The 24,643-nt window shown below is 43.7% G+C and overlaps 1 protein-coding gene across 2 annotated transcripts; it reads right to left on the bottom strand.

Annotated features, from left to right (window-relative positions):
- Nucleotides 1-2,790: 2,790 nt before the first annotated feature.
- On the bottom strand, nt 2,791-24,643 carry LOC102455815 (cytochrome P450 4V2). 2 transcript variants are annotated; one of them, XM_006128455.5, is made up of 11 exons: nt 24,164-24,616; nt 22,770-22,882; nt 18,375-18,460; nt 12,761-12,951; nt 12,056-12,125; nt 11,056-11,182; nt 9,606-9,797; nt 6,798-6,900; nt 6,228-6,362; nt 5,873-6,052; nt 2,791-3,947 (listed from the first exon to the last, which is right to left on the bottom strand). In XM_006128455.5, the coding sequence occupies exons 1-11, from the start codon at nt 24,375-24,377 to the stop codon at nt 3,787-3,789; spliced, it is 1,572 nt and encodes a 523-aa protein (XP_006128517.3). In that variant the 5' UTR covers nt 24,378-24,616; the 3' UTR covers nt 2,791-3,786. The 2 variants fall into 2 exon arrangements, with proteins under 2 accessions (XP_006128517.3, XP_006128518.3); XM_006128456.5 differs by lacking the exon at nt 5,873-6,052 and having other exon boundaries at nt 24,164-24,643.

Below are 24,643 nucleotides of genomic sequence, written 5' to 3' on the forward strand. Positions count from 1 at the left end.
CACTCAGTGTGGTCGCACTATTTCAAATTAACAAAATGCTATTTCAAAATGCATTTTATGTGTAGACGTGTTATTTCATTTCAAAATAACAGTGTAGTATAGACATACCCATACATAAAATGGACCAGAACAAATTATTTATGTATATGTGGTCTTTTGTGCTAATATTTGTCATTAATCAAACACACTCATCCAGCCATACATGTAAGCTTGTCCCTAGCAACTACACACTTATGATGTGTATAACTCACAATTAAGTAAGTATTCCAGATAACCCTTATAAAATGAGTTTCAGGGTGTAGCTGAGTTAGTCTGTTACAGAAAAAAACACCAAATGGTCTGGTAGCACTTTATAAACTAACAAAACATGCAGATGGTATCATGAGCTTTTGTGGGCACAGCCCACTTCTTCAGATGACCGGAGTTATGAGTAGGGGATATGAAAACTTGAAATAAATAGGAGAGGGGAAGGAGAGGAGGATGAAAAAGAAAAAAAGGAAGGGGGATTTGAGACAGAGCATCATTGAGTATCTGGAGAATGGGTACTTAAACCTAAACAGATAAAAATCAAAGGGTATGTCTACACCACAGCGCTATTTTGGATTAACTTATTTCAAATTAGTTAATTCGAAATAAGATAGTTTGAAATAACGCATCTAGACCCAAAAACTAATTCGAAATAGCATTTTGCTATTTCAAAATAGCGCATCCACATTGATTGGACATTGGATCGCATTTAAGGGCAGCATGGTATTTCGAATTAGCAAAATGCTAATTCGAATTAGTTTTTAGGTCTAGATTAACTAATTCAAATTAAATTAGTTCGAATTAGTGCTGTAGTGTAGACATACCCTCATGCATTTACTTGACTTACTACCACCAAGAGTTCAGATTATATGGAATTAATAAGGCACACATTCAAAGGATTAAAACTGGCTCACTAACATCTCAAATTATAGCTGTTAAAGGAGATAAGTCAATGAGCAGGATCCTTCAGGGTTGGGTCCAATACTGTTCAGTATTTTATCCGTGAAATAGACAATTATATTAAATATTGGATGGTATAATTTGCAGATGACACACACAATGGTAGGGTCATAAAGAACAAGGAGGACAGGTTACTCTTACAAAGTAATCTGAATTGCCTATTTAAATCATCATAATCCAACAAAATATGTTTTAATAAAGCCAAGTGCAAGATAATATATCTGGGAACAAGGAATGCAGCTAGATATATAGATGGGGGCCTCTGACCTTGAAAGCAGTGATGTATTTATTGGTCATCATAGAAAATTGCTTCCAGATGAGTTTCCAGTGCAATGTTGAGGCAAAAAGGGCTAATATGATCCTTGGTTATACAAAAAGGGTGTTATGAAATTGAGAAAGGGAAGTCATCTTACCTGTATACACAGCACTGGCAAAATGACGGTGTCATGTTCTGGAGTCCACACTTCAGGAATGACATGAAAATACTGGAGACAGCTCAGAAGAGGGCAATAAAAGTGATTTGGGTACTGGAAAATGAGCCTTAACATGTGAGGCTAAAGGAGCTTACCCTATTCAGTTTTGTGCTGGGGCACCCTACCTGCAACCCAGTCAGGAGAAAGCTAATAAGCATCTCTAGGTTCAGTCCCTACCAAAGGGCCGTAATGGCAGTGCCTGGCTCAGCTGGAGGAAGCAACCCTGCCATTGCAGGAGATTCACACCTGTTTGTGGCATGTAGGGCCTAAGAACCAGCTGCTCAAAAGGCATTTAGCTGACTCCTACTGAAATCAGCTAGAATTGGGGATGTGGACTAACGTTCAGTGTCATGATGCTTGAGGGTTAGGTGCCCTGACACCTCATGAATTGGGAAAGTTATGTGACTAAGAAGGTGATTTGTATAAGCCAGAAAGCTGAGCAGGGAGCCATCTAAGCCAGCCAAGACATTGGGCCTGAAAGACGGTGAGAATGACTTCATAGCCTAGTGGTTAGAGAACTCACCTGGAAAAGCCAGGCTACCATCCCAGCTCCAATGAATATTTAGAAGTTATACAAGTGGAACAGAATCGAGAGAGACTGAAGGACCTTACCCTGTAGCCTGGTGCACTCATCTAAGAGGTGAGACATGGGGGGGCAGAGTCATCAGATATCTTTCCTCTCCCAGGTCAGTGCTCAAACCCTTAGAGCATGGGGGATGGGCAGCAATTTTGTTTTTTATGGATTCAAACTGGTAGAGTGGTACTAGTAGAGAGCCAATTGGTAGGAATGAGAACAGGGAAAAGAAGCTCTTTCCCATACTATCTTGCGAATCCAGATGTTATTTTTGTAAATGTGCCCAAAATTAGAAAATAAAATTTCAGCTCTCAATGTTTTGGCCCAACTTAAAATTGTTTGACTCTTCAGGTTACTGAATAATTTAATTTATGATTCAACCCAAAATAAAATGTTTTTCTTGTTTTTTGAATTGCCAGCAAACAGACAAGTCCATTATTCATGCAGCTGTAAGTCTGATCCAGGCTTTAATCACATGCTTAACATACTTGTTTTTCCACAGGACCTTGGTATCGCAACAGATTTTGGCCCTGCATGCTAAATAGGTAGATTATTTGTGCTGGTGACCACACTTCTCATATTGTGCACAAGCCAGGCAGATACAGCACTTCCACTTTCTTCTCCAGTACCAGCTTACGCTTCACACTACCTTAGTATTTGCTGTATCCTAAGGAAAGTGGCTCATGTGGCGAGGACTGCTACATGAGCAAAGTACCAGAAACAGAAACTGAACAAGGAAAACTTCTAATAATTGGATATGTTTGATATTCTTTATAAAGGGTTACAATCTTTTAAAGTGCAGAGATGTACATGAATCTCAGTGAGAATCAATTGCTAGCTGAACTTATTATATTACATGATGAATTATTCCAACAATCAAGGCCACAATAACATTCAAAGAGCGCACACATTTTGGAAAATATTTCTTTCCCTTCAATAGGCACACTGGAAGTTATTTGACAAATTCTCCCGTCTTGGTCTAGTGCAGCCCTACTGAAGCCAGGAGAAGTTCAGTGCCACAATAGAGACATGAGTTTGTTTAGCACATGACAAATTGCTGAATGAATTTGCCAAAAAACAAGCAAACATAATCATGGTTTATATCCTCATCTTAAGTAAACCTGCACAGCTCCATAGAAGTCCCCAGAGATAAGCTGATTTACACCATCTGAGGATCTGCTTCATTGTTTGCAAGGATCTCCCAATTCACAGAAAGTCTTCTATATTTAGCTTACCACAATTCCACTTGAGAATAGCAGCTGTCTAATTTCCCTCACATAAGCTAGAAACTCATACACCAAAAATATTCTAATGGATACTATAACAGCACCTTGGGTTGGCAATTAAGAGACTATGGTTAGAAGGACACCTCCATACTCCTACCCATGGAGAGTGGAAGCTGAGCATGTCCTACACCTTAGTAACTTTTTCTCAAGAGTGAGAAGTCAGCCAGCTGACCATTTCATGGAGCAACATGAATGGTCATCTCAGAGAAAGTGATGTAAAATGCCAAGACAATGGCTAGTAACAATACAAGTTCAAATGTCAATGTTACTTTGAGACATTACACCACCTGAATGGGAGGGAAAAATTACATCCCGAGTTAAATATTTCTATTATAAAAGGCTTAGAGATTCTGAAATATTTTGATATATTACAATTCTATAAAAAATTGTGATCAGAGTGTGCTATATGATACCGCTGAGCACGTTTTAGGAGCTAAAATTCGTATGAGTTTTTTCATGACACACGCTATCTTCTCTTTTTCAGTTGGATCCAGATGCCCTTACTTGGGCGAAGAATTAGTTCTCCCACAAGTCCAAGCTCTTCTCGCTTTTGACTCGTTTCCACCCAAAAGTGCCGTAGGATGATGGCTAGAACAGCTTTCTCTTCCATCTGTGCAAAGCGCTGGCCTTCAGGTTAAATTGAAACAAAAACAGTAGTAGTTTAATATTAAACAGCGCTCATAATTATACTTCATAGATTTCCAATAAAATGCAGCATGGGAATAACTGTGCATCTGATGTCACAGATTATAAAACCAATGTGGGCCCAATTCAAGGTTGAATGGATGTATATACACAACAGGAAAAGTGACAGATTTTTTTTTTTAAATCCTAAAAATAGAGTGTGTTGGTGTGATAGGAGGAGGAGGAATTAGGCAGACAATTAAGGGCATGTCTAAAGTTCATCCTTCTTTTGAAAGAGAGATGTAAATTAGGCAGATCCAAAGTGCAAATGAAGCGGGGATTTAAATATCCCACACTTCATTTGCATAATTGCATCATGGTGCTCTTTCGAAAAAGGGTATTTTGAAAGTGAAACTGTTGTCTAGACACGGTTCTTTTGAAAAAGGCTTCTTTTTTAAAAGAATTGCATCTAGACTGTGGTTTCACTTTTGAAATAACGCTTTTTTGAAAGAGTGCCATGACGTGATTATGCAAATGAAGCACGGGAAATTCAAATCCCAGCTTCATTTGCAATTTCGAAGTGTCTAATTTACATCCCTCTGTCGAAAGAGGGATGTAGCATAGACACACCCTAAATGTTTAAGACAAAAGAGGAGGGGAAAAAAAATTGAACTAAGCAAATTGACATGGGTCACAGACCACGCAATTAGCCCTGGTATACACTAGAAATGTATACCAGTGTAGCTATGTCTCAGGGTATGAAAAATCCACACACCCTTGTCTGAAGAGACATAGCTCTACCAACCTACCCCCCACATAGACAGTGCTAGTTAACAGAAGAATTCCCTTCCATCAACCAAACTTCAGCCTCTCAGGGACATGGATTACCTATGCTGAGGAGAGAGTCCTTTCCATCAGCATACACAGTATCTTCATTGAACCTCTACAGCTGTGTTGCCATAGCATTTCTAGTATAGACAAGCCCTTAGCCAAAGCTTTAACTCGAAAAAGGGGTGGATTTAAGTTGTGCTATCTCTTGCCCTTCCCTCAATCCCTTTTCTGTACACTCTCCTATTCAGACTGCCAAATCTCTAGGCAGGAATCTTTATGTCTACAAAGTACCCAGACTTCTTTGGGAGCTTTAGAAGCAGTAATTAATTAGTCTAGGTATAATACATTAAATCATTTTTCAACACACCAAGATCAAGAATAAAGAAATAATCTTAGAGGTTTTTTTTTTATATGTTAGATTCACTTAATATTTGGATTCCCAAGAATGTGTACTATAAAACTGCACTCCTCACAGAAGAATCTCACCAGCCCCTACTGAGAGCACTGCCCATAGCAGTACTTCTGTCATGAAGACTGACCCATTCCAAATGAAATAAAATCCTAAAATGAAATGAGATCAGACCAATGAATGCTCATAGCTGTGTCAGGTGCTTTAGAGACACAAACACAGGCAAACCAGCAGCCCATTTCTGAACAACTTATACGTTTTAATAAAGAGGGTTTTTACATTTTCCCAGAGCCTGCGGGTTGGGATCATTGATTGGGATCACTGTATAGCCAGCAAACATATCCAAAGGAAGAGTTCATGTTATTCCCTCATGAGTTCTCATTATATCTTTGAGGGATTCTGGACTTTGGAGGATGTGCCCAGCCCTCTTGAGCAGAACTGAACTATGTCTCAATAAGGAGAAAAATAATAAATTGGAGGTAATGTGGACTCTAAAGATCCCCATGGGAAGAAAAAAAAAAGGTGTGATTGTAATAATGTAAAAATTGCTTTACTACAGTTTTCAGCCACAGAGATCTGAAATCTCTATTCAAATTCATAGTCTCTGTAGTGAATACTACAGCCAAGGCACATCACCTAAGTGGTAAGAAAATAACCAAAGATGGGACCTATTACACTTACTACATACCAATACAGTTTCTGGGACCAGCAGAGAAAGGCACATATGCATACGGGTGCCTTCCCCTAGAATTCTCAGGGAAGAATCGCTCAGGCCTGAATTCTTCTGGGTCTGGGAAAATCTCTGGTTCTCTGTGTAGCACATAAGGAACGACGATTACCTCTGTTGCTTTTGGTATCTTAAATCCTCCTGCAAAAACAGTATCAATATGCCAGTGAAACGAGAGGCCTTCTCTAAAAGGATACAAAGCTCAAAACCAATTATTTACTTATGCAACACCTTGATGGAGAAGGTATTTATCAAACCTTTAATGATAAATGCACACAAAACTATATATACACACAAAAGGCTGAGAGCTACTTACTCATATGGCAATCTACACTTGTGGTGCGGGCAAAGAATGGAACTGAAGGGAAGAGACGAAGGGCTTCTTTAACAACACACTCAAGATAATGAAGTTTTTTCAAGTCCTCCATTGTGACAGGCCCGTCAGAGTCACCTGATCAGAATTACAATGGGGTGTGAGAAACAACTCTTCTGATCAGATGAAATACATAAGCTATATTAATAGGTTCACAGCTATCTTAAATGTTGACAAAACTATAACTCCACCACTGTACTTATGGGTTTCAGGTGGCATTGAAGAGCCTGGACTGGGATCCCACTGTACAAGGCACTATTCAAACATGTAATAAAGAGATGATACCTGCCTGAAAAACTATAAAATCTAAGTACAGTACAACAAGCTGTCACAAACCTCTTAGCATCAAACCAACTCCTACTGATATCTCTTTCTCCACAAAAGTGTTACAGCACGTACACTACAGTGGTTTATTTGCCTTTTAAAATCTCTACACAAAAGTAAGTATACAAATATACCATATATTGTACAAACAAAATTAAGCCCACATCCAAGGAAAGAGTAGAGACATACCAAACACTTCATCCAATTCTTTGTGAACTTTTTTCTGGGCTTCAGGATGACAACCAAGTAAGTAGATGGCCCAGTTCATAGCCGCAGCGGTTGTATCGTGTCCCTGGAGGTACAGATTTACTCAGATGTTCAGATCTGCATTATCCTCATGCATATGAAAATAAATATATACAAAGAATTATGGCTATCATAATGCTACAGCTCAGCATTCCTTCTAAGGAGCCCTGAGCCTCTGGCTGCGCAGGGCTGATTAATCACCTGTGAAGCTGTGCTGCCGTGCAGTTAAGAGGGAACACTGGTACAGCTTAACTGTGCAGATATAGAAGAAAAAGTAAGAATATATGAATTTATGCAAAAATTTGGTACCCAAGACTGAACAGGAAATAACCAGTTTTGTAATAAGATGGGGTATGTCTACACTACCCTCCTAATTCGAACTAGGAGGGTAATGTAGGCATACCGCACATGCAAATGAAGCCCGGGATTTGAATTTCCCGGGCTTCATTTGCATAAAGCCGGCAGTTCGAACCCCGTGCCGCGCGGCTACACGCGGCACGGAGTAGCTAGTTCGGATTAGGCTTCCTAATCCGAACTAGCTGTACTCCTCATGGAATGAGGAGTACAGCTAGTTCGGATTAGGAAGCCTAATCCGAACTAGCTACTCCGTGCCGCGTGTAGCCGCGCGGCACGGGGTTCGAACTGCCGGCATTTAAAAATGGCGCCAGTCGGCTTTATGCAAATGAAGCCCAGGAAATTCAAATCCCGGGCTTCATTTGCAAGTGCGGTATGCCTACATTACCCTTCTAGTTCGAATGAGGAGGGTAGTGTAGACATACCCATGGAGACTAAGGCTATGTCTACTCAACTATGATCTATTGGAAAAAGGTACGCAAATTGCTTCAGAAGAGGTTTTTCCGAAATTTGGCCGATCTACACTGGGCCAAATTTTGGAAAAGCCTCCTCTTTTGGAAGAGCCTTTCCTCCTCATGGGAGGAGGAAGACAGAGCTTCTGAAAGAGCATGTCTGCTCTTCTACTAAAAAAAGTGGACGAGCAGATGCGTTCCCTGGACGTATTCCAGAAAAACCTCTTAGCATACACATAGCCTACGGTTAAAAAACAAATTGAAACAAATCAGAACATTTAACAAACAGAATTCCCTTTGCCTTCATCTTCAATTACTTAGCTATTCTGACTGAGTGAAGGGTCTTTCTCTGCATTCATCCTCTGAGGAAGAGGTTTGCTATTGCTTCCTTGCAGCATAAACTTGTTGACCCACTAAATCTCTCTAGACAGCCACAATCATCACAACTCTATATCAATCTTGAAGTCATTTTTTTTCCTCTGTCAACTGTTGGAAGGAAATTTGCCTTTCTTTGCCACTTTACAATGAAATGGAAGTAAACCCCTCTGGTTAGTTACTCATTATCAATCATTACTATCCCATGTTAAAATATACTGTATTACCATCATGTACCAGAAGAGGGCAAAACAGTTTAATTTTGCTAAATTGATATACAGGCAGTCCCCGGGTTACGTACAAGATAGGGACTGTAGGTTTGTTCTTAAGTTGAATCTGTATGTAAGTCGAAACTGGCATCCAGATTCAGCCGCTGCTGAAACTGACCTCCAGTTCCGACTTACATACAGATTCAACTTAAGAACCCCAAGCGTCCCCAAGTCAGCTGCTGCTGAAACTGATCAGCAGCTGATTCCAGGAAGCCCGGGGCAGAGTAACTCTGCCTCGGGCTTCCTGTAGTCAGCCGCTGGTCAGTTTCAGCAGCGGCTGACTTGGGGACGCCTGGGGCAGAGCAGCTGGGGTGCTGCTGGGTTGGTCCAGTAGCGCCGCTCCTTGGCGCTACTGGAGCAACCCAGCAGCACCCCAGCTGCTCTGCCCCAGGCGTCCTGATTCAGCCGCTGCTGAAACTGACCAGCAACGGCTGAATCAGGACGCCTGGGGCAGAGCAGCTGGGGTGCTGCTGGGTTGCTCCAGTAGCGCCCAGAGCGGCGCTGCGGGACCAACCGGCAGCGCCCCAGCTGCTCTGCCACAGGCATCCGGAGAAAAGCCTAGTCTGCTGGGGGGGGGCGTACTAGCTGCGCCCCTCGCCCCCCCAGCAGACCAGGAAGACGCGGGCGGCGGACCAAGACGCACCACAGTCCCGCCCCGGGTCCTCTGCGGCTTTGCTCCCCGTCTCCCTGGTCTGCTGGAGACCAGCAGACCAGGGAGACGGGGAGCAAAGCCTCTGAGGATGCCGGCAGAGGGACAGCCGCGGCACGTCTGGGCTGCCCCACTGCCGGCTTCCCCCGAGGCTTTGCTCCGCTGCCGGAGCCCCTCCACGGCTTTGCTCCGCGTCTTCCTGGTCTGCAGTCCATGTCCTCCGGGGCGAGAAAAGCCCCGTTCGTAACTGCGGATCCGACATAAGTCGGATCCGCGTAAGTAGGGGACTGCCTGTATTACAAATAAGAAACCAATCCATTCACATACTATATGCTAAGGAAAAACAAGAGAATGTTTACTAACAGAATTCAGTAAAGCAAGTATAATTTTAATCAGATGGAATTATGCACAGAGTCATAGCAACCATGGTACAATTAATTCCACTGCCATGAGAACAACACAAGTACACCAGCAAGAAGCCAGAGCAATACAGCAGGGAATCAAGCCCAATGTGATCATTTCCAGTCATCCCATGTCACAACCAATATGAGTGTCATGGAAAGGGTCCAAAGACAATTGGCAAAAGCTATCAGAAGCATAGAGAGATGCAGTATAGGAAGAGAGTGGGACCACTCAGTTTAGTTGGAAGTACCTCAAACATGAAAGTATCTACTTCCTCTCGAATATCCATGTAGCTCAGTTTGTTCCCTTCATCATCAGTTGTAGTGAGAAGCATATCAAGAAAAGCCCGTCTCCTTTTGGGCCCACTTTGTCCACAGTTGTCATCATAGTCATTTTTATGTTGTGCGGTGTTATTTATTTCACAGGCTTTTTCTGTAATAACCTTAGATATAAATAAATCATTATATTATTTTTCCAGTTTTGATTCCACAATCTAAGTGTGGCCACTGGACCCATGTTCTTAAAATACCTTTTATCACAGATATTTTAAAAATGACTTTATCTCTGACTCCATACTATTCACTGGTTGGTGATAGGAAGTGGCATCTCTACTGACCCCCTTAGTATTTCCTTTAGTATTTGTTTTTCTATGGAACACTGTGTATGCACAAGCCATGGCTGTGATTCATGTAGAATCTGTGTTTTTAAGGCCATGCTGGCTCAATACCATGTCTAAAGTAAGCAATGTTAGAATACCACATACAGTAAACTTCCAATAATCCGGCACCTTTAGGACCCAGAGGGTTCCGGATTATCAGATATGCCGGACTATCAGAAGGGGGGGCTATGAGGGGTCTGGAGTGGGGTGGGAGGGGATGCACCCCAGACCCCTCATAGCCCCCCCTTACAATAGTCAGGCTCTGTCCCAGGAGTCCCTGATTCAGCCGCTGCTGGTCAGTTTCAGCAGCAGCTGAATCGGGGATGCCTGCAATAGAGCAGCTGGGGTGCTGCCGGGTTGGTCCCGCAGCGCTGAGGGGCGGTGCTACGGCACCAACCCAGCAGCACTCCAGCTGCTCTTGGGGACGCCTGGGACAGAGCATCTGGGGTATTGCCCGGTTGGTCCCGTAGCGCTGACCCTCGGGCAGCCGTCCTTTGGCGCTGCGGGACCAACCCGGCAGCACTCCAGCTGCTCTGCCCCAGGTGTCCCCAAGAGCAGCTGGGGTGCTGCCGGGTTGGTCCCACAGCCCCGAGGGGCAGCGCTACCAGACCAACCCAGCAGCACCCCAGCTGCTCTGCTCCCGGCTTCCCCGATTCAGCTGCTGGTCAGTTTCAGCAGCATCTGAATGGTGGAAGCCTGTCCAGCTGCCCCAGCACTTCCGGGTTCCTGATGTTGCCGGACCATCAGGAGTCCCGGAGCATTGGATGCCGGACTAATGGAGTTTTACTGTACCATGTTAGGGTTATCCATTGGCTAAAACCAAAAGTCAAGCAATAAGTTCTAAGGCACGGTATGTCTCCACTTCAGGGCATTTCTTTAGGGACTGAATATCATAATCATTCAGTTCCCCTATTATATATGTATCTCAGAAAAGGGGGTGTTCCTAATAGGTGAACCCCATTCACAATCAGACATCTCTAAATTTTTTACAGCATTTCTCTCCACTGATGGGAAAAAAATAGAAAGAGGAACAATAGGTTACATTGTCAGTAAAACTATGAAGGATCTTGAGGCTTCTAGCATGTTCTCTTCCTTCTTGGAACATAGGATACATCAAGTCAGACCAAAGCCAAGGAGACTTCTGTCGATGATGAATGAGATCACTCATTCTAGGGTAAAAAACCAGCATTGTCATATTTATTTCTAAAAACTTTCACAACATGTCCACAAGCATCAAATAGGGTCTATATTTCCTGATCTTGGACAGGATGATTCAAGTACTACCTGATGTTGAAGACACAAATCATTTTGTCTAGTCTTTTGGAATGCTATCAATCCACTTTCAATTAATTATAAAGCTCAGTACCACCGATAATACTTTTCACATTTTTTGTTATAGAAATCTTCTGTTTGGTAAAATCTACTTCCCGTTTAAAAGCAGTAATAATTAAAGAAGTTTGTCACTCTGAAAAAGTAACCTACAGCTAAATTTTTCTCTCGGTCACACTAATGTCAAGCTGGAGTAACTCTACTGAAATCCATAACATTAATCTGCATTTACATTTACAATAGGGTCAGTTCCAAAACAAATGATCATATAACCAATACAAGCTTGTAACAAATATAATTGATATAGATCCATGTGGTTTGACTTTTATTGTCAGTGAGGCCCCTTTACTGTCAGTAAAAAGGGCCCATGGAATGAAAATAAATGATCGCTAGACACACTTTAATGACCCTTTACGTTAATATGGTGTGATGTAAATTATTCTCATGTCACTGTTGTGCTGCATCTCCTGTAGTCTTTTACACTAATGCATAATGAGTGCAAAACTTTGCCATTCTAATCTGACGCCATTTCACACTCACTTTGCACTATATAAATGTTTATACAAGATGCATATCATAAGTGAGTTGGGCCCCATATAGATTCAGTGTCCCAACTCCAGGAACCATGGTGACTAGTCCAGACAATGTAAGCTGTGGAAGCACTATTTGCAACTGCACCCTGTTCATACATCACTTGAAAAATCTAGACTTACTTATAAATAGCACGGACATATTCAGAATCCCTATTGTTCTGCGCACCAACATTCTTGCCCATCGCAGTTTCTAGAAAAAAAGGTAAGAGATTTATTATGAACAGACTAACTGGTAAAAGAGCCATAAGTACATTGACAATACACTATATGTGTTACATGCAAGCATTACAGCCATTTACATTTTTCTCATGTCCTGGCATTAGGGACGTTAACTAACGTGTATTTGTGTGAATGTGTAATCACTGGATTATTTAGCAGTTACAAGTTTACATGTGTTGGGGAAGTGGGAGCCGGTGCTCATAGGGAGCCAGCTTTTAAAGAGGCTCTCCACGAGCACTGGCTCTCCTTTTAAAAGCTGGTTCCCCATAAGCACCGGCTCCTGAGGAGCTACCTGTTTCCCCTCTCCCTGTGCATCTGCCTGTGATGAAGAGGCAGCAGCACAGGGGACAGGCAGCTCTGCAGGAGCTAGCTTGAAAGCCATTTCTGATGTGTATTGGCTTCACCTGCCCCTGCTGTGCTGCTGCCTCTCTGTAAGAGGCAGCAGCACAAGAGAGGGAGGAGGCAGGAAGCTCCACAGGATCCAGTGCTCGTGGGCTTTTTGTCATGTAACTCAAAACAATGAAGCTGAAACACTGTGTACAGCTGTAGTTTCCTTATCTTTTACAGAAGTTTTATAGCAACTATTGAATAAACACTAGGACTTACCACAGATTATATCAAGGGCACAGAGAGTGATGTCTAGAAAGCAATCAAATGGCTCTTTGTCAACATGCTTTTCAAGTTTATCAACCAAAATATTGGTTTGTTCATTCATAACTTCAAGAAAATCAGCTAAGATTGAGAAGTGGAATGTGGGAGTTATCATTTTCCTTCTGGAACGCCACTTATCTCCAGTGCTACAAAATAAAAAGTTTGAAATTAAGTTTAAACAGCTCATCGCAAAGGAAATAATAAAGTGCTTAGTGAGTACAATTCTTGGCATTAGAGTAGATACAACTGGTACATGCAGGCCCATACATAGGAATTTTGGGGTGGTGGAGGTACTGTGGGAGGGGCTGGTGGTTGCATCCAACCCCCATGGTCCAGCCCCACCCCAGCCTCACTCCAGGGTGAGGAAGGAACACACCTCCCTACTTTCCCCCCAACCAGCCAGAGCATAGGGGAGGGATGCTCGGGCAGCATGTCTCCCTGCTTTCCCCCAGCCGGACAGAATACAGGGGAGGGAGGCTGGGGCAATACACTGCCTCTGCCTTCCCTAGGTTGGCTGAAATCAGCCCCACGATGGAGCATGAAGGTGGTGGGGGGTTGGGTTCGTGTCCTTTGCACCCCCTTGCGTACAGGCCTGATATAGATTCTCACAGCTAATACTTTCAAATGTTGCCAGTGGACAAAGTAGTCTTGGTCAGTCCATCTTCAGTGATGACAGTAAAGAGTGGCTCTCATGACTTGTAACATTTTCCATACATAAATTAATGTCAATAGTTACAGCCAGCACCACTGCAAGGGGCAAAGTGGAAGTACATTTTGCTACTAAACTCTAACCATACAGTGCTGCTAACAGCATGGTGCAAACTGTAGCTGCTGCAAGACAAATACTGTGCACAATGTTACCATAAGTTAAATGTTAAAGGCTGACATTGAGGAGGCACTTGGGATGGAAGTGGGTCACAAGGGTAAAGAAAAAGACCCTTGTTAAATATTTAGCATCCCAGCCCCAGCTAAGCCGGTCTTCAGTCTTATGAGAACAACTTCTGTTTATGAGTATTTCCCCTATGTAAAAAAGAGGGAATTAGGGATAGTTAGAGCATGATAATACTGCATCAGTATCATCTATCAAATGTTACTCGGAGAAGAGGATTAATCTCCCACAGAGCTGTTAAGGTGATGGGACAGATGTTGGTGAAAAATACATTTCTGTGGTCCCTCTTCCCTGAAAGTAATTGTTTCCATTGCAGTGAGCTCAATAATCTCCCTCCTCCCATGAAGCTCCTTCACGATGCTTGATTCCAGCCTCCCAAGTCATATCGCTCATTCTGAGGTGAGCCAGGCCTACTCTATCTCCTCCTCTGCTGAGATGTCTAGTGGAGTGGGCTCCAGCCTGGAGCCAATGGGTTGGAGTTTGGGAAGGGGTACATGTTTCAGGCTTGGAGAGGGAATTTGGGTGCAGGAGGAGCTTTGGGGTGCTGGATCCAGGCAGCACTCATCTTGGGCAACTTTCTGCAAGCGGCAACATATCCCTGCTGCTCCAAGATGGTGACATGGCTAGGCAGCTCTGTGTGCTATCTCTGCTCCTAGGCAATGCTCCCATGCAGCTCCCATTAGCCGTGGTTCCTGGCCAATGGGAGCTCTGGAGCAAGCATCTGGGTTGGGGTGGGAATAGTGCATGGAACCTGGTGGCCATTCCTTCACCTAGGAGCAGCAGAGTCACGTTGCTGCTTCTGGGGAGCAACATGGAGCCAAGTACGGGGCCTGCAGGTCCGACACCAATTGAACATCGAAAGCCTGGTTTTTAGAAGATTAGAAATGCACATTTATAGAGCTTTCTGGATAACACAGCTTTTTACCATAGTTCTAAGAGCATAAAGGAAGACAACTTAATGATAAAATGAATCATAATCCTGATATAAATCTGATAACTGGCAAGGTGCTCAGAGTCTGCTTCACAAACGTGAGCTGGGTGCTGAATGCAGATACCTTGGGTAGAAATGAGATCTAGTTTGCTTCAAAGTACAAAAGGCCTTAAAAATGAAAGCAATGTTACAGTGGTCGTGAAGGAGCTACTTTGCAGCTTTGACCGTTGGGGAAGGATTCTCCTCTTCCATTTCCCTATACAATAGTGCTCAATACTGTTCTCAATAATAGTGTTCAATACTGTGGTCAATAATAGTGCTCAATACTGTGATCCAGCCAATTAGATACTGGATTAGGAGTCAGAAGATCTGGGTTCTTCTTAGGGATGCGAATGGTTAATGGGTGAGGCTTACTGGTTATGGTTGAGCAGTGGGGCGGGGGCTGTATTTGGAACCATGCAGCAGCATGTACCCATTCCATACAGTGTTGTGCATAGAACAGAAATGTTAGCATCCATAACAAAGGCAACATGTAATGGTGTGACACCCACTTCTTGTGAACGCCCCTTGTGTCTGCAATCTTTCAGTTCCGTAGGCCCCTGTTGGTAGTGTCTCAGCTGGTTTTTCAGTGACTCTGCCATCCAGGCAAGTCACCCACATTGTTTATACATGAATCAGAACTCAGGGGCCTACCACAGTACCTCTCAGTTGGTGTCTTTTTAGACCACCCTGGATTCCGTTTTTAAGTAGTCCAAGTCTAGGTATGAGGCTGTACCCACATAGCCAGGCTGCCAGGGTCAACTCAACTAAGTCAGTTTGAAATGTGAATCCTTTTCAAACCAGTAGCCAGTATGGGTCAAGAGCACAAACAGGCCTGAGTTTGACTCACAGAGGCACATGGCTGACCTTGAAGTTCATGAAGCTAAGTGAGCATAGCTGAGGGCTAGATCAATAAGAGTACATGTGTCATTTGTGCGAGGATAATATTTGTTTTGGTAGATTATAACAGATGGATATTCTTTTGTTGAATTAAACCTTTTCTATCAGCTATGAAAACCCGAGCTTAGTGCATTTGAGTTGTTACATCAATTGCTCTGAAGTCCCATTCCAGTCTTCAGCCAGTATACAACATGTGACATATAACCTCAGCCATGCAGAACACAATGCTGTACACAGCCTCAGAAACAATTCTAATATTATAATCAAAGAGGCTGACAAAGGGGGTACTGTAGTCATCATGAACAGAACAGTTTATGAACAGGAGACTGCCAGACAACTCACCAACATCAGATTCTACAGGATTCTCTCCTCTGATCACACTAACAAATGCTACCTTTGAGACACCAAAAACAACTTCCTGAGGAAACTAGAGAACATCAGTAACCTTCCTGAAAATACCATCCTGGCCACCAAGGATGTAGGAGCCCTTTAAACCAACATTCCATATGATGATGGATTACTGGCTGTCAGGAACACTATCCATGATGATGACACTGCACACCTGGTAATTGAACTCTGTGCCTTTGTCCTCACCCACAACTATTTCCAATTTGGGAACAATTTATATCTCTAAGTCAGTGGCACAGGCATGGACACCCACATGGGCCCACAATATGCCAACATCTTTATGGCTGACTCAAAAAACATTACCTCAACTCTCAACCCCTGCACCCTTATGCTACATTGATGACGTATTCATCATATGGACCCACAGGAAGGAGACCCTTGAAGAATTCCATAGGGATCTCAACCAGAGATGTTAAATATCAGTTAATTAAATAGTTGAGTAACTTCAAGAATTCTTATCAGTTAGCCAACTATTCTAAAATCCCCAGGGGTGGTGCCAACAGCCCATGAGCTCCAGCCTCACTCCTGAGGCTGCAGTGCAGGATGCCAGGTGGGATCTGGTCTGCAAGGGGAGCCAGTTTAAAAACCAGCTCCCCTTGTGGACCGGCTGCTTGCTGCTCTGTGCTGCTGCCTCTGATAAAGAGGTAGCAGTGTGGGGTCACAGGAGCCCCTGTCCAGGGTGGGGTCTGAGCTCCAAGACCTAGTGTGGGCAAGAACTGAGCCAGGCTGCCTGCCTGCTTGGCTCCTAATACATTTTAAATGCAGAGCTGAAGCAGGGGTAGGTCCTGGACCCATTTCAAGCGAGGACTGAGCCAGGCTGCTGGCCAGCCTGCTAAAAAATTTACTGGCAAGTGGCTTTGCTTATTGGTTAATCGACTACATTATTACATCCCTAATCTTAACAACTTCCATCCCACCATCAACCTTAGCCTGGACCAGTCCATACAAGAGATCTACTTCATTGACACTACAGTACAATGACACGATGGCCACATTTCCACCACCTTATACCAGAAACCTACCAACTGCTACACTTGTCTACATGCCTCTAGCTTCCATCCAAAACACATTTCGCAATCAATTGTTTATAGGTAGACCCTAAAATACAATCGGATTTGCTCCAATCCCACAGACAGAGACAAACATATACAGGATCAATATCAGGAATTTTTAAAATTTAAATAGCCACCCAGGGAAATTAAAAAACAGATTGACAGAGCCAAGCGAGTACCCAGGCATCAGGTCCTTCAAGCTAGGCCCAACAAAGAAAACAACCAAACACCACTGATCATCACCTATAGCCCCCAACTTAAACTCCTCCAGCACATTATTAACAATCTACAACCTGTCCTGGAAAATCACCCCTCACTCTCACAGGCCTTGGGGGACAAGCCAATCCTCAATTACAGACAACCTCCTAACCTGAAGCAAATTCTTTCCAGCAACCATGCAGCACACCTCCATCATACTTACCCAGGAACCCATCCCTGCAATCTACTCAGGTGCTAACTCTGTCCATACATCTATACAAGCGACATCATTACAGGACCTAACCACATAAGCCATCACATCAGAGGCTCATACAACTGCACAACCACTAATGTGATATATGCCATCAAGTGTCAGCAACGCCCCTCTGCCATGTATATTGGCCAAACTGGACAATCACTATGACAAAGAACTAATGGACACAAATCAGATTTGAAATGGTAACACACAGAAACCTGTTGGGAAACATTTTAGCTTGCCAGGCATTCATTAATGGATCTAAAAGTGACTATATATTACAAAGCAATTTAAAAAACCAGCTGGAGAGAGAAGATGCAGAACTTGGTTTCATTTACAAGTTTGACACCTGTAATCGAGGTGCTACATTCCACACCCTAATGATATAAAAAGCTAAGCACCGAGTACTTATAGCGCACTCTATAAGCCTCATTTAACACAGACACTCTAATTGATAATATTTTTTTCTATTTTTTCCTGCTCTTTCCCTTCCCATCTCCCCACTTTATCTGCTATTTATTTGTACCCTGGACCCCTTACTCCATTCATCTAAAGAAGTGGGTTGTGCCCACGAAAGCTCATGATACCATCTATGTTTTTTGTTAGCCTCTAAGTATTCATTGTTTTTAAGTTTTTTCAGTAAATATACATTATAACTTAGAATTAAACTTTGCATAATATTGAATGTACATGACTATTTATATATTACCAGGGCTCGACAATTAATGTAATCTATTCACCTGTGCCGAGTAGATTACGACTTGGAAGAGCCAGCGCAGAACGATCTGTACATGCGCAGAACGATCTGTGCATGCGCAGAACGCAGAACGGCACCAAACCACGCAGCTAGCGAGCGGGGCTCACCACCGCTTGGCGAGCCCTGTATATTACTATACCTTGTTAGAAGTCCTGTGCCAAGCCATGGTTGTAGAAATTTGTATGGAAAAGATTTTTCTATGTGCTTTGAACTGTTCAGAAGAACCTATCAGTAGGACAAAAGACAGAGAGGAAATATGTCTTTTAAAAAGGAAGTTGGTGGTACTGTATATTCACTCTTTTTTGAAGACTGTAGGGATGTTAAAATGAATGTAATTAGGTAACCATGTAACCACTGAAAATTTCAGGGTTTACACAGTTGCACTCAGGTGGCAGTCGGCTCCCCAGGAGCCAGTGTATGCTGGGAGCCAGCTTTTCAGCTGGTTCCCTGCTCATACTCGCTCCCGCCTGCCTCCCCACGCTGCTGTCTCTGTTTCAGTTATATGCAGAGGCAGCAGTGCAGAGTGAAGACAGCTCCTCGTGTGTTCCAGGAGCCTGCGTGTAACCGTGAACAGTAACCAATGAGCCCAGACTCATAGTTAACCATTTACAGTTACACTTTCACATCCCTACTAGGATGAGGACATTTACAATATATGTTTAAAGCTATGATTGCTCTCCCATAAGCTTGAACATTCATTTACACTGAGGCTGTGTCTACACTGGTGCAATCTCGCGCAAAAGCAGCCACTCTTGCACAAAAACTTGCTGCCTGTCTACACTGGCCACGTGTTCTTGTGCAAATAAACTGACATTCTAACGTGTAAAATCAGGGCTTCTTGCACCAGAACTCTGATGCTCCCGCTCAGGAATAAGCCCTCTTGTGCAAGAGCTCTTCCAGAAGAGGCCAGTGTAGACAGGCAACATGAATTTCTTGCACAAGAAAGCCCTATGGTTAAAATGACCATCAGACCTTTCTTGCAGAAGAGAGCGTCTACGCTGGCATGGATGCTCTTGCGCAAAAGCACAGCTCTTGCACAAAAGCACATGCTAGTGTAGACGCTCTCTTCTGGAAGAGTTTTTGCAGAAGAACTCTTCCACAAAAGAGTTTTTGTGTGAGAACGTGCCAGTGTAGACGTAGCCTCAGAGATTGCTTTACATGGCTCACTTAAATTTACAACCCATAGATTAACAGGGAAATGTTTATCACAATAAAAATATATCACATTGATACTACACTGTAAAGCCAGAAAAATATTCCAATGGACTGTAACAGTCAATAGTATGAATGAGCATGATAAAAGGATGTCAATCTCCCAGGCCAAAAGTAAACTGGATATTTGGATTGCCCCCCTAATCTGCCACTGAGGTTCTGTCTCTCTTATATGATTGCTAAAAGTACATCTTCCCAACAGTAATATTAAATGTGAGATACAGAATATAATTATTTAAGTGATACATCTAAACTTTTCCCCAATAGGAGTCTTTCACCTGTCACCATCTTGTGCAGAATCTAAGCTTTCATTTTTGAAGTTAAGTTTCTAGCCCTTCGAGTTATGAAGAAAAACTTAATACTTGGTTGGAAGGATATGCCAAGACAGCAATGTCTTCCCAAGACAGGGGAGATCATCTGAGAGAGAAAAAAACCACAAGTTGGCAGGGAGGATTCTTTTCAGAGGCAAAAAATGTGTTGCTCTCTAGGGAAAGGGCAGGGGCATAAACACAGACACTTATTAAGCATAAGGGAGTCATTTTGTCAGTCTAATGGATATTTAGTTGGGCTGGTAGACTTTTATAAGAATTTTGCTGGTGCCCTTCGCTTAGTCAGGCCCTATTCACGTATTTTGGGTCCATTTCTGCTCTCAGCCTTTACTAGCTGCTCAAAAAGACAGATGCTATCTGTTTACCTAGGCTTTTTACTGGGGAGTTGAATGGAGAAGGCTTCAGAGCTCCATTCTCCTCTATGTGGGTCACAATCCATGTGAGAGGTTTAAAATTCCATGGATTTCAGCTCATAGAATTTCCTGTCAAACCATTATACCTTGCAGAAAACATTAGAGTACCATGTCCAAGTAGAACAGCCACTAGCTCTGCTCATTTCAGTTAGGACTGCCAACCCTCCACCATGATTGCCCTAGAGTCTCCAGGAACTAAAGAATAAACTTTAACTAAAGACTGACATGTAACAAAACCCACAGGAATACATGATCCAACCAAAACTGACAACCCCAGGCATGCTCAGATTCAGGCGGCCACGTGAGCTTGCAGCCATGGGCACCTGGGTCTGAGTTTGAGTGGTTAGCAGAGTCCACGCTGCTATTTTTAGCAAATTAGCGTAAGTGGAACCTACACATATCTGTCTACTCAACCTGGGATGCACATTAAAGGTGCTATGCTTCCAGCAGCTAAATCAAATTTGTGTACATTTTGAATCCTGCATAAAGGGCTGATTTCAACAGGGAGAAAATAAAGCACAAGTCAATACAAACTCAGACTATCAAGTTGCACCAGTTCTCCAAACCAATATAGGAGAAGAGTCCACAAAAGCCAAGCAGCTCATTCAACTACACTGAAATACATAAACAAAATGTCCTAATAATCAGTGGCAGAAGAGACAACTGACCAGCACTCCCTTATGGCTACTCTAAATTACACAAAATAGTGCCTATGGCTTTAATTAAAACACTTTTTAAAAAATAAACACACATCAAAGATGACAGCACAACACTAATGACATTTTAAACTAGTGGATCATTAACATACTATCGGCATTTGGAACCTGTTATGCTGATAATACAAAGTTCAAGGTTTTCCACAGTCCAAAACCTGGATAAACATTTTCTATCACTTAATTGAGAATAACAGAAGTATTTCTAATAAGTGTCAAGACACAGAGAAAGAAATTTTGCATTTATCTCCAAAGAACTACAAACCATTCAGGGTTAGCGACGCTATTTGCAAAATGCCATAGTGAAGGAGTGAAGAGGATTGTACTCACACCTCTGCAGTGAAAACACCAGGGTACTGTGTCTCAATTGAACAGACAGGGATAAATTTGTTATTTTTCTAGTGCAACATACCCCTGGGAGGAGCATCTGGCATACAGTCTCTGTGCTCCCCTGAAGCCCTAGAGATACAAAGAACCTGCACAAAGGCAGATAGGGAATGAAGGAGGAGAAGCTGGAGAGGGTGACTAGCATACCTAAGCTCTAGACCAGGGGTTGGCAACCTTTCAGAAGTGGAATGCCAAAATTTAACTTTCCCCATGCCCCTCAGTGCAAGCCCCGCCCTCTCCCATCCTGCCCCTGCATCCTCCTTCACCAGAGTCCTGCCCCCACATCCCTGTGTCCCCAGCGCACACACCAGCAGGGCAGCAGCACTAGGACTCGCAGTCCCTGAGAGTAGCGCTGGGGCGAGGAGTGGTCAGGGGGGCAGTGTCCCTTCCCTGCCCAGCCCAGCCCAGCCCTTTGCCCAGAGCTTGACCCTCACCTGCAGGCTGCAGCTCCAGGGCTGGGACAGGCAGAGCCCAGGGCTGCCCAAATCTGTCTCCAGTCCCCAGCCGGACACAGTGGGATGCTGGGGAAGGGTCCCCCACCCATGGGGAGCAGCTGCAACTTAGCCCAGGCCCTGGCCCCCTACAGAGGCAGCAGCAGCATGCGATCAGCCATGCCACCCCAATCTGTGGAGCACCCCGAACCCTGCCCCATTCTCAGAGCAGGAGGCAGAGCCTGTAGCAGGGGGACATAGATGTTAACCCTTTGACTCCCAGGAGCTGCACTCGGCAGGGACGCCGCGAGCAGTGCAGGGTCATGCCGCCCGCTCCGCTTGCCGGGCCGTACGGCCCCGATGCCATGCTGCACGTGCCCCAAAAAATCATCTTGCATGCCACTTATGGCACACGTGCCATACATTGCCAACCCCTGCTCTAGACCCAATCAAGGGCTGTGTCTAGACTGGCCACTTTTTCCGGAAAAGCAGCTGCTTTTCCGGAAAAACTTGCCAGCTGTCTACACTGGCTGCTTGAATTTCTGCAAAAAAACTGACGATCTCATGTACGATTGTCAGTGTTTTTGCGGAAATACTATGCTGCTCCTGTTCGGGCAAAAGTCTTTTTCCGAAAAACTTTTGCACAAAAGGGCCAGTGTAGACAGCAGAGATTTGTTTTCCGCAAAAAAGCCCTGATTGCGAAAATGGTGATCGATGCTTTTTTGCGGAAAAGCGCGTCTAGATTGGCCACGGACGCTTTTCCGCAAAAAGTGCTTTTGCAGAAAAGCGTCCTGCCAATCTAGATGAGATTTCCGAAAATGCTTTTAACGGAAAACTTTTCCGTTAAAAGCATTTCTGGAAAATCATGCCAGTGTAGACGTAGCCAAGAAGTTTAGTGACTGGCATTTGTGCTTCATGACCAGCCACTTTCAATGTTTACTGTAAATGCTGGAGATAAAGCAATACCAAATCTCAAATAAAGGAATAACTGTCATAATTTGTATGACTTGTACAAGCAAATCAATTAAACATGAGATGGGATTACTCACCTCCACAGTTTCCGGATGATATAAAACCACAAAAGGCAATGGTCCTATCCAAAGTTTTAGCAGCGGTAGTTTCCTGAATTCTTCTAAGTTGTTTATTATTTGTTTAAAGAAATCTGTACAGAGAAAAATCAGTTTGAATGGGCCAAAACCAGAACTTTTATAATTAATTGATCAATTCATGAGTTCACTGGAAGTTAGTTTTGCTACTGTGACAAAGCAAGTATGCATCTAATTATTATTTTGATTATCCCAGTCAAGATTTGTGGCCTTAATGTGATAAGCACTGTATAGACACAGGAATCCTGCAATCTAAATGGAAAGGAAAAATTAAAGAGAGATGTGGGCAGTTAGTCCAAACTTGTAAATTTCAAAAAATGGCAACCTGCCGGGAAGATGCAAATCAAGTGCAGGATATTTAAATCCCGGGCTTGATTTGCAACTTTGAATGCCTACATTAGCCTCCCTAGTTTGAACTAGGGGGCTAGTGTAGACATACCCTTACTGTTCACAAAGGCACAAATAACTTCAACACCTTATCCCAATGTAGGTGCATACAAAAACTCAAAGCAGAAAAAAGAACTAAGAACTCTTGTCTTGAAAATCAGAGGAGAAAATGAATGCACTGGTAACACCAGATGTGGAACTGTTCCAGTTCTGAGTAAACACTGCTCACACTGAAAATATGTTCTGAAACAGCAATTCTTATGTATGTAAGAGACTCATCTAATTATATAATTGCCCAGTGCTTTAGTAAGACTTCTTTGTCTTACAATAAAGGGGAAAATATGTACCTAGGCAATTGTTTTTAAATGTGAGCTAACCAATGGATGCACTGAAAGCAAGAAGTGGCGTTCAAAGCCTACAAGGATGGAAATGTGGCTTCTGAAAAAGGCAAACTTCCATGTGAACGCTTGAAAGTTACAAATACTTGAAATCAACGAGGAAAGAGATGGTAAAAAACAAAACAATTAATCCAAGTTTAAGGTTACGTTCAGGGAGAGCTGAAGGTAACACAGCTGTCTGCTGCGGTACTTTATTATTATTCCGGCAACAAAAGAGAAACTAACACAATAGGAAGGCTTGGCAATGGGGACAGAGCAGCGCTCAATCATTTAGAAGAAACAGGACTTCAGAAGTAAGAGCTTGTTTTCTTGAAACAAACTATCATCAAATTATAAACTCATCGGCAATAGCGGGCGCGGGGAATACTCCACATGCCAGAGGTTTCTGAGGGAGGCTTGGCTTGTGGTGGCAGAGTTCCGGGGATGCTGCCTTTCTGTTTTGTCTCGAGTAGACATGCAACAGGATGCTGAGTATTAATCGCCTTTGTTTTTGTTTGCAGCTTGGGAAGCCTTTACAATAAGAACGGCCCAGCGGTGTCCGGGCCCAGTTACCTTCCCCGTTGCGCTCGAAGAGCAGCGCGTTTCCCAGCAGAGGGTAGCAGGGGCTGAGCCCCGGGATCGGCTTCAGCGCCTTCCATTTGCCGAGGTAAGCCAGCAGCAGGCGGCACGTGAAGGCTGCCACCAGCGTGAAGAGCAGAGTGAGGGCTCCGGCCCCCCAGTAGAGCAGCCGCTCCCCCTCCTGGGCCAGCTGCAGCAGGGCCCCCATGGCTGCCTCGAGCCGCGGTGCCGACGTCAAACGAGGCTTCACTAGGGGATGTCTCTGCCCTGCCCCAGCCGAGGGACACGGAGTCCAGGGGCCAGGCGCGGGAGAGGCCGCCGGGGAACAAAGTGGGAGGGAAGCTTCCTGGGGAGCGAGCGGGGCAGAGCAGCAGCTGAAGCGGAAGGACACTGCAGCTGTGAGGTGTCACTGCCCTTGGGCTCGCTCTGTTAGTCTGAGTCTCCAAAACAAGCAGCAGGCGTGTGGCAAATCGG

This window comes from Pelodiscus sinensis, chromosome 4 (genome assembly GCF_052426305.1).
Source record: "Pelodiscus sinensis isolate ZL-2025 chromosome 4, ASM5242630v1, whole genome shotgun sequence".
NCBI classification, from domain to species: Eukaryota; Metazoa; Chordata; order Testudines; family Trionychidae; genus Pelodiscus; species Pelodiscus sinensis.